General features: G+C 38.9%; 2 protein-coding genes across 3 annotated transcripts; both read right to left on the bottom strand.

Annotated features, from left to right (window-relative positions):
- Window positions 1–2: 2 nt before the first annotated feature.
- Window positions 3–5006, bottom strand: LOC126790156 (probable histone-arginine methyltransferase 1.3). Of its 2 annotated transcripts, XM_050516308.1 has the most exons (15): window positions 4656–5006; window positions 4285–4347; window positions 3987–4089; window positions 3694–3837; window positions 3375–3478; window positions 3161–3259; window positions 3007–3076; window positions 2712–2808; window positions 2161–2215; window positions 1860–1943; window positions 1069–1250; window positions 811–983; window positions 565–716; window positions 425–470; window positions 3–343 (listed from the first exon to the last, which is right to left on the bottom strand). In XM_050516308.1, the coding sequence occupies exons 1-14, from the start codon at window positions 4851–4853 to the stop codon at window positions 462–464; spliced, it is 1533 nt and encodes a 510-aa protein (XP_050372265.1). In that variant the 5' UTR covers window positions 4854–5006; the 3' UTR covers window positions 3–343; window positions 425–461. The 2 variants fall into 2 exon arrangements, with proteins under 2 accessions (XP_050372265.1, XP_050372264.1); XM_050516307.1 differs by lacking the exon at window positions 425–470.
- A 1345-nt stretch (window positions 5007–6351) lies between these two features.
- LOC126790265 (xyloglucan 6-xylosyltransferase 2-like) lies at window positions 6352–8186 on the bottom strand. Its single transcript, XM_050516440.1, has 2 exons — window positions 6555–8186; window positions 6352–6473 (listed from the first exon to the last, which is right to left on the bottom strand). Exon 1 carries the CDS (start codon window positions 7987–7989, stop codon window positions 6607–6609), a length of 1383 nt encoding a protein of 460 aa, XP_050372397.1. The 5' UTR covers window positions 7990–8186; the 3' UTR covers window positions 6352–6473; window positions 6555–6606.
- Between the last annotated feature and the right edge of the window lie 2354 nt (window positions 8187–10540).

The following is a 10540-nucleotide window of genomic DNA, read 5'->3' as shown; positions in this document are numbered from 1 at the left end:
CCTGAAATTAATTTGGCGATAATTTTTTTTATTAATTACCTTGTTAAATCAATATAACATTGCACAAATCTGCTACAGGCACTCAAATAATTAACTAATTTACAGGGGGCAAACCCTAAGTAAGAAAGTCGGACACCAATGAACTGAAACGTCTTCTTCGAACTTGGAACCATAGCACATGGAAGTAAAGAGTTCTATGTTACAAACAGATGAGGCATTATCATAAGTTTCTTCAAAGACCGCTAGATTTATATTCTGCCAGTGTGATCTTGGGCCCTGAACTTGGCAATGGTTCTGGAATTAAATCGTGGTCTTCAAAATCCAGGGAGTCAATGGGTACATCCTGTAAAAACATGAACCAGGTTACTCTGATCGCACCGCCACAATATTGGTGAGAAGAATGTAGACAAATGCAGGACAAAACCTGGCAGTAATGCTTCTTTTTTATTTTTTGTTTGCTTCTAGAGATCCTGGTCGATTTAATTAAACTCATCATACTTTTGACAAATAAATTTTATTAAACTACCAAACAAAAAAAGAGACTGGTATTGCTGGTCTGGGTACCTGTGAGTGTAATTGCTGATGTGGTTGTTGATCTTGGGCCATTGCATAAGGCTGTGGCTGCGACATCCTATAGTAAGGCTCTTTAAGATCGAGCTTACAAGACGATGACTGAATGATACCCCCTTGTTCAGCACCAGGGCCCCACATTTTAGCTAATGAGGGAAATTAAAACTTGTTAGAGAATGGGAAAAGTAAGCAAACCAGGAAAACAAATCCACAACATAAACACAAGTAGATAAAACAGACCTGATAATGTGAGATAAATTGTATAACTTTGAGAATTGTGGGCAATCATGTGGAGTCGCCCAGTAATCTCTTGTCCAGCCATCACATAAATTGGCTGCGAGAGAACACAGCGTAATTGGTACCAATGGGTTGTTGGTGAGCCAGGAGCAGTGGTAAGCCACCGTTGTACAGTGCTGTGACAAAGAAGTTTGAAAGCAGTTATGATAAAAAAAAATTAGAAAAGAATTTGGAGTGGGCTTGTGCACAAAAATAGATTACCTCCCACCAAATAAGACATCGAACCAGCATGCTAATCCATGCACTCTAGTGCCTACAGAAGCTACAAACCGTAATGGTATATCAAATTCATACAAGTCCTCTTCCTTTACTCTACTGAAGTCTATCAAGTGAGACATGGACGGAGCCACCAATAATCTCGGATCAAAAGCATCTACAACAGGCTGTACAAGAAATAGAGTAGCATAATTTTAGCACATTATAATGTGTAACAACCAACAACATAGTCAGATATATAATACACAATGATTCTACAAGCTGGAAGTGTGAAGCCATCAACTGACCGAGAATCAAAGAATTATGACCGAGACAAATTATGCCCAGTTCAAATAAGCTCTAGCAATGAAATATCTTGGTAATATGTGTCCAAGATTCCTATAACTTTTATGATTTCAGTGTCTCCATCTTACAGATTCTTAATTTATACTTCAATATTGGCTGCAAATCTGATATTATATAGCTAGCTTAACCTGATGAGGAAAAATGTTGCTAAGGTGACATTTCAGATTTGAGTTGGTCTGAACAGCCAGCATCGATTGTTGACAAAATGACATTGAAGGATCAACAGGTGTTGAAACCCAATTTTGTAATTAAGATAAACATTTTATGACTCAAGTTTTTACCCTAAACATACAGAATGATATCCACGACGACAGCAATAGCCAAGAGAACCATTCAGCACTGAACACAAATACATTCTAGGTTTGTGAACAGTGAGCACTGCAGGTACGAAAAAATCTGATGGAATCATAAATAAGCAAGAAAATAAAGACCTGTGAAAAATATCCTTCGAATGCAGATCCATACAAGGGTGTCAAATTAACACCATAATAATTTTGTTGCTGCCAGAAGAGAGCCTGTACATAGATGAACCAGGAACATTAATATTCATTTAGTCAAGACAAAGAGAAAAAAGAATGAGAGAGGAATGACCAGACCTATAAAAACAATCTAATGACATTCTAGCTGGTTATACTGTATATGGTGGGCGGATCACAAATTTCATAAAACATATCCATTATTCAAAAATCCATACTTTCATAGTGAATAGATGACAAGCGACAACAGACACACCTTGTTTGCAATTTCAACAAACAAAAATTCATCACTGAAAGGTGCCATGTGTATCCTGCAGAAGAGGTCAACATAAATTAATGAGGACAAAGTGAGGGCAGCAAAATTAGTCATAGCAGAATACACCCAAAAAACTAGGACATAAACAATTTAAAAAAAAAGCAAGCAACATAAGTGTGTATGTAAATACAAATCAATAAGGTGAATTTACTGTAAAGCAATAATATGTTTTGCCCATATAAATGTATACATATTATCATGGCTATTAACCAGACTCTCACGGCACCTAAAGTGTTCCAGAAAGGTCTTAATTCTTGATTGTTCCAAGGTTGATAATTAGGCATAGTCAAATGGCACTTGATACATAAAAGTTCAGCAAGTATATATACATGTACATCTTTAATTACGGGTAAGTTCAGTCATATAAAGAGCAGCATTAGAGCCTAGTATATAATGAGTCAAATTTCTAGACAGGGTCCAAGGGCACAAGTCGAACAGTGTCAACATATTAAATAGCTGAACATAGAAAGCATCAGAAGGTCATATATTACCTTCCAACTCCAGGAAACATTTTTCCATTTGGCCGAAGAAACCGATCTCTTGCAATTACATAGGTCTCCAACATTCTTTCATTAATTAACAATGTACCTAAAGCCAAATTTAACTCTAGATTAGAACAGCAGAGGAAAACAAAGGTTAAACCACAGAACTTTGAATATTTCATTCTGTAATTTGGAAGTATATCAAATAGTTTTAAGCTTCTCTGATCATAATAGACCCCTCAAAAAGAAAGGTGGGGAGGAGACGAAGAAGAATCATATTAATTGGCAGATGCAAAAGGCTTACCCATTGGCTCTGAGATAAGAATATCTGCTTTCTCAGGTAACTCAACCTCCTCAACTTTACCTTTGATTACCTATATTTACATGAAAGTATTCAAAAAGAGAATAAGATAAATGAATAATAAGATTAACAGGTAAATTATAGATAGAAAGCTCACAGTTATCCTTTGACCCAGAGAAGGGTTCCCAGCAATTAGTTTGCGTGCATATTCTGCCATTTCAGATGCTTCCACTGCATAAACATGCTTCGCACCAGCCTATATGGTGGTAGGAAGAATAAAGAAGATTACAATACTAGAGAATTATGCCAGAACCAAATCAGAAGATGAAATCTAAGGTTCTGAACTTGTTTAATTGAAAAGAAAAGGGTACCTGAGCAGCAAATAATGACAGAATCCCACTACCAGCTCCGACATCAACCACCACCCGACCTGTGAAATCTGCACGGTTTTCAATGACTGCTGCATAATAGGTTCCTGAAAGATAAATAGCGCATAAATATTAGATTTGCCATGCTATTCTTGGTATTTCAAACTTGCCTGACATACACGATCATAAGAATTGATATTATCTATTACTGGGATTAAAAGAGATTTGCTCTTCATGTACAATATTCAAGTTGACTTCTCAGTAACATTTGGAAATATTCATAATGCTGAAAAGAGAGTAAAGTTATGGATCAGTGACTTGCCTGTCCTCACATAATCTTGTAGCATGTTTTGTTGGTGTAGCAATTGTCCATAGTAATGGAAGTACATTTTAGCAGACGATGGTTCTATTTTATCATCGAACTTGCTTTTGGAAGATGATAACTCTCCATTTGGTAAGCATTTTCCTGCAGAAATAAACAACCGCTATGTGACACTGTACACAACCAGTACAAATTAAACTTCCAGGATGAAAAAGCTTGTCATAGTAAATTTAATATTTCGCATAACAAACTAATGACAGTTCAGAATGACAAGTCATCTTTTGAAACAGCACCTTCACCAGCAAGCAACTTCTTCCATTGCTCGAACGCACAATGGAAGGCTTCACTCTCCTCCTCATTCTTAAAATGCATCGTTAAGCCGCTCGAATACAATTTCTACTTCCAAAACGATCAATGTCAAAAAAACACCAGGCAGGAATTTAACAAATCATACAAAAAACTCTGATAACCAAAAACACCTATCCGACTTCCGAAACTACAAAGTTACTACATCAACCACATATTCCATACCGAAAGCTTACTAAGTAGATCTTGCAAATGCAAATGTACATAGTACGGTATTATGTTTACCTCTTTACTAGCATCAGAGCCTTCAGATATGCATACAGACTGCACCGGCCCTAACTTGAATAGCTGAACAACACAAAAACACTCACCGAAATCATATTTCTAACTTTAACACTTCATCATTGTATCCAATCAATAATTCAAAATTATTTTTAAAAAAAAGTAAGAATCACACTGAATCTCACTGTTCTCTTCGTCGATCGAAATCTCTCACTTAAAATTTTCCTCTGTTTTCCTTACTCATCAAAACACTTAAATTCTCTAAAGCTCAACAGTTCAATCACAACTTCATTGCTTCTACTACTTACCTCAATATCAACCAAATCCTACACCAAAATATAAACCAGCACTCTAAGCTAAAAACAGAAGCAAACCTTCGCAGCTTGAAGATCGACATTGACAGCAGCGGCCGACTCAGACTCCGGCTGAAACCGAAGCTCCACAGCACCGTTCTCACCGGCGCTAAACATAGCCACCGCCGGCGACGACGGAGAAGAAGAAGAAGACGAGCCGAGCTCGGAGATGGAGACGAGAGCAAACTCCTGCGGTTTCATCGCCGTAGAATTCTCCATCCTTATTCACGATTTAAATTTATTTACAAAAACAAAACAAAAAGCGCCCGGAGTTTTTTTTTTGAAATTTCCGATTAGGGTTTCTGGAGGAGGTTGGAGAATTTCAGGAGCCGCCAAAGGAGTAGGGGGACACTATTTAGCTTTGGGGTTTTTATAGTGTTGCCGCGGTTTAACGGTGAAAGCTTAAGATGGGACTGGACTACTGGAGTACTGTGTACTGTTGTTTTTGATTGGGAATTGGTGTGGTGTGAGGTACTATGGTTCGGTGGGTTTAGGGTACAAGGGGTGACGTGGCGCGTTTGTGAGGGTTGGATTTAGGGAGTAGGGACGAGGGAATTGGTTCCTTGCTTCATTGGGGGAGGTCTGGACCGGATCTTGTTTACTTTGCTTTAGCTTTGTCTGGCCCAAATTGACAATACGGGAGTGGCATTGTCTGTGAATCTCATTAATTACTAATATAAGATTAATAAGAGGAGAAGTTTGATAACACCTCTTATTCAATACACCACATATTAAAATTTTCAATCTACTATTTTACTAAATACACAACCCATAATACCTAAAATGTCATTTTTGTCTCAAAAACCATGAAATATCTTTTTATTTAACTACACAGTCTAAATTATTTGATATGATTTATATATAATTATACATACTGACATTTATAGATGTCCATATTTGATTACATATAGTGTTCTCCTTATTTCTATTCAGATCTTAAAACATGAAAACAATAAACAAGTTGAAGAAGACATAACTTAAATTGTTGTTACATATGAAGCAAAAACGAGGTGTATATATGCATGTAAAAATAATTTGAAATCTAGTAGAAGGAGAATTTTAATTTCTTTAACATAAATTACCAAATTAGAGTTCTAAACTTTGAAATTATGATTCTTTTGATGGACAAAAATATGTAGTGTTTATCAAAAAAATCATTTAAATTTCCATAGAAACTTTGTAAAAATTTTAGTTTCGTACTTTATTAGTTTCCATTTCGAATATTTAAATTTTATATTACACATGACCATTTTAGTCATTTGGCATAAATAAAAAATATAATTTGAATTGTAAAATAATATGGATGTGTATTAAGTGATTAGGAGTGTGTATTTAAAATTTCTCTAATAAGAAATTTCTTGCCAAAAAAAAAAGAATTAATAAGAAATTAAAGACTTTTTTTCTCAAAATTAAAAAAAAATTAAAGACCTCAGAAATTTTTGAGTTTAACTAATGACCTCTTTATGGGGCAAACGTGAATATACTGAAACTAAACTGGTATATCTTACATAAAATTGAGGGTCATATCAAGAGTTGTCGTGAAAAAAGACTCATCTCTTGTATGAGCAAGGCATGACTTATCATTTTTACTTATAGTCACGAGAACTATAATTCACTCTAGCAGTTGAGTTTAGTGCACAAACTTGTGTCTTGAACTTCAAGCAAAATCCTCATACATTTTTGAGCAATTGTGTATACAATGGAACAAATGTTGTGCTATTTATGTGGCTAAACAGACTTTTGAAGAGAAGAATGGATGTATATCAATTCATTAACGTTTACATATACTTTCTCCCAAGAACAAATGAATTGAATCTTTACTCCAAAGTTCACAATAACCTGCAGCACAATCCCAGAAAGCATTACCATCATTTGATTTATAAGTAGCAAAAATATTACAAATTAACCTGTAGTTATTACCTTTCATAATGAATCAAAATAACAAAAGTTACACAGAACATCAAGAACAAAATCATGATGGTAGCCTGATAGCCTTGAAAGCAGGATGCAGCAACCCAAGCTCATCTTTCACTTGAAGCGGAGTGCTAGTCTCATTCCTAACCCTCTTCACTCTCTTACTCGCCAACGTCTTATGCGTAAACCCATACATCTGCAACACTTGGTTGTCCCCAAAATTAAACGCCCTGTCCATCTGCTTCAGGCACCTCTCCACCGGATAGTCCCCAAACTTGCCGCACGGCTTGCACCCCACGAAATGCGTCACCAACGGCCACCGGTGGTCACCCAATCCGGGATGAAAGTTCGCAATATACTCCTCATAGTTATCCACCAAAATGCCCCAGTAGCCGTGCAAGTAGTAATGATTCTCCAAGTACACTTTCTCCCCCCACTTGTCTCTACCCGTGGCCAGCAAGTAAACCATCGCCGACTGATCGTCGGCTTCGAAAACCGGTCTTCCCTTCAGATAACTCGTCAGCACCTTCCCCGCTTCGTCCCTTATCTTCCCCTTGGGCCCCATTGGAGCCCAAGCGTCCAGCAGATCCAACGACCACTGGCAGTTCCTTAACAAGAAGCTACCTGTATTCAATCCGATCCAATTCTTATCGTCGTACACCATTTCGTTCCATCCGTGCATGACGAAATTGTGATCCTTGTAACGCTCCCACGGAATCTCAAACGCCATGTCGGTGAACATTGCGTCACTGTCCATCCACCACAGGAACTCGACTTCCGGATGTGACAGTAGTAGTTTCCTGATTAACGGAAGCTTGGCCCAAAACCCGGCCATTTCGGCGTCGAGGAGAGCCATGTTGTAGAAGATCTCGATGCCGTGGATCCTGCAGTAGTCGATTTTGTTCTTGATTGATTTGAGCAGGTAATGATCGCCGACCGGATTCTCACACGGCTTCGGCGACGACCCGGTCACTAGCAAAACTCTGGGCTTGGTGGGCCCCACGAAGTTGGGGAAATTCGGGTTCTGCTTCAACCACCCGGCCCGCTGGGAGTCCCAGTCCGATATTTTCGGGCCCAGCGCGTACGGCGCGTTCGGATCCTTCTTCACGACGTCGTCGCCGCCGTCCTCGTCCTTGAGGATTTTGGTGATGTCGAACGTGGCGTAGTTGTTCGCGTCGCCGTTTTGGGCCTCCGCCGCTGTCGTCGTGGTGGTGGTCTCGACATCCTCGAGGACGCGGCGGGGCTCCACGCGCCGGTTGTGGGAGTAGAAGCGCTCGCGTATGTCGTTGAGGTCCTGCTCGGGGGTACCGAACTTGCCGGCGCCGATTGTGCCGCGGATGACCACGACGGTCAAGAAGAGGCAGAGACACGTCACCGTCCCCTGGCGCGCCGCCCTCTGGATCTGGCGGGCCCGCCGCACTCCGAACAACCTCTCCAGCATTTCTAGATTCCACCCGAGATTTCACTACAACTGTTTGTTACTAAGATCTCATCAAAAAGTGAGATTAAGAATTAGGGAATACAATAGTAAATAGGAAGAAAGGTGAGGGTGAAAAGGGGAAGAGTCGGTGGAGGAAGAAGAAGGGAGACTGGGTTCGACGAGACTGTGGAAAGTGAATGATAATGGGAAACAGAAATTTCAGCTCCGACAAGTTAATGATTTTTTAATGATTTTGGGTGTATTTATAATTAGCACGTTGTGGAGTGGGATAGGGTGCGGGTGATTTCGGTGGAGGTGTACCTAGAGGCGTGGATGCCACCCACGAGGAGGTGCCACCTCAGAGATTGATGGCCCCTGGTTTCCGGTGTGAGCTTTAGACAGTGATTAAGTAATTTAATCGCGTCGTCGGCAGTTTTGAATCTAGGAGATTTGTTTGCCTATTTTACATGATAACTCCTTTGACTGCATAGTATATAAATTACGATCCAAGATTTACTATAATTAACTTACCATATTTATAACCACCACAAGATAGATGGTCAAGTTGGTAAGAGTATGAGCACTCGTAAGAGTAGGCATAAATTACTTGAATCCCGATTACATCTCGATCTCATCCCGAAATTTTTCGGGATGTGACCGGTTAAATAAAAATATTAGTCACATCTTAATCACGTCTCGTTTTATTACAGTGGGATGAGATGTGTAATGAATAAATTTAATCCACTCCATTTCTTCTGTCGCGTTTTAAATTTTATTTGAATTTCAACTATCAAATATTTCATCATCACCATACATTTATAATTTATGAGAACACCTTAGATGCATTTGACAAGGAAATGACTAACTTCAAAGAATGAATCTTTGACCTTGGTTCATTTCCTAAAGATAAATAAGTCTCGTTTAATTTTCTCATTAATATATGGTTTGAGTTATATGATATAAATAAAAATGATTCGTATATTGCAAATTTATATTAACTTAGCAATCAGAACATATCTAATCTTATATACAATATATAATTATATATGTTTCTCTTGTATGATAACACTCGAATTTTCATGTACAATATTCATAACTCATGGTATCGAAGTAGATGGTGAATAATCTTTGGAACAATCTATATGTTTATTTTATTACCACAATTCGTACTAAAAAATCGTTTGTGGTAAAATAAGTATTTATTATTTAAAGTATGTGGAGGTGGGATAGACCTGGTCTCATGCCAATCCCGTCTCAATCCCAACGAGATTAATCACGGGTGGGATGAACATTTAAAAACACAAATCTCGTCCCAAATTTAATGAGTGAGACGGGACGTGGGATTAGCCTCATCCCGTCACATCCTGTCACGTCAAATTATGTTGATGCTATGTTTATATTTGTTTGGTTAGCTAGACTGCGAAATACATTGAGCTTAAGACTTTAATGTGACGTGGCATATGATGTGATAATTTGTAATGGGAATGAAATTAATATTTGCATGTGGTAGTAAAATCCCTTGAATCATAGAAACAAAAACATCATTATCGCGACCACAAAGAAATTGACGAATAATGAGATCACGAGAGGCTTGAGAATCTTAGTTTCACAGTTAATTTGTAGCATCAAAATCCCAAGCAAATAAGAATGATTTAATGAAGAAGAAGAAGAAGAAGAAGAAACTAGAGCATGTGTAGATGGGTGCCACCAGGGGCAGAGGCAATATAGGACGAGTATAGGCATATGCCTACAACTTTAGGTTTGGTTCACTATGATGTAATTGTGCCCACACTCAATTTTTTTTTTTTACAGTTTTACTTGTAAAATGTAATCCCTATTGTTAACGTGGTGATTACCGGACAAGTGACTAATCACGCAGTTAGTTATTAGTGAGTGTTAGTTTGACACAATAAGTATAATGGTTCATCTCTCTCTCTTAGGGTATGCTACGTCCATTTGAATCCACTATTATAGGTAAATAACATTAAGTTTTACAAGTGGCGGTTCCCCCCGCCCTCTCTAAGTGGGATGAGGGGTATCTTTTATAGGTAAGGGAACCCCTCTCATTTACATATTCTTCAAGGTGGGACAAGTGTCTTCTAGGCTTACTATAGGGTCATCTTGGCGAGGCTGAAAAAGTGACTTCCCGATAGTGTCTTGGCGACTTCCGGCTATCATTAGAAAGCTTGTACGATGAGGTAGTGACTTTGACTAATGTGGCCCCTAAGGGTGTGTGGCCTATGAAGGATGATGCGGTCTCTGAAGGCTAGTAAGGCCTTTGAAGGCAAATTCGGTCGTCGAAAGCTGATGTGACCCTAGAACGCGAAGCGCGTAGGTCAGCTTCGGTCTTAGAAGGTAAATGCGACCATAGCTGGCGATGTGAGTAGGACGACTGGCATATGAAGGCAGATGCTGCCTTAGCACGCGATACGTGTAGGACGACTTTGGCCTATGAAGGCAAGTGCGGCCTTTGCGCGCAATGCGTGTAGGACGACTTTAGCCTATAAAGGTGAGTGCGACCTCTTAGCGCAATGCGCGTAGGTCGGCTTAGCGCCATCCGGCGAGTACGACT

This window comes from Argentina anserina, chromosome 4, assembly GCF_933775445.1.
Source record: "Argentina anserina chromosome 4, drPotAnse1.1, whole genome shotgun sequence".
Taxonomy (NCBI): domain Eukaryota; kingdom Viridiplantae; phylum Streptophyta; class Magnoliopsida; order Rosales; family Rosaceae; genus Argentina; species Argentina anserina.
Note: the sequence above shows the minus strand (reverse complement) of the source record. Positions and strands in the feature narration are given on the sequence as shown.

What these genes read in the sequence shown, in the direction of transcription:
- LOC126790156 (XM_050516307.1), bottom strand. Translation starts at nt 4,853, where the DNA reads ATGGAGAATTCTACGGCGATGAAACCGCAGGAGTTTGCTCTCGTCTCC. An exon ending in TTGTTGAAATTGCAAACAAG is followed by an intron (nt 1,944 to 2,160) that starts GTGTGTCTGTTG and finishes ATCTATGTACAG; the next exon opens with GCTCTCTTCTGGCAGCAACA. An exon ending in GATGTCTTATTTGGTGGGAG is followed by an intron (nt 984 to 1,068) that starts GTAATCTATTTT and finishes TCTTTGTCACAG; the next exon opens with CACTGTACAACGGTGGCTTA.
- LOC126790265 (XM_050516440.1), bottom strand. Translation starts at nt 7,989, where the DNA reads ATGCTGGAGAGGTTGTTCGGAGTGCGGCGGGCCCGCCAGATCCAGAGG.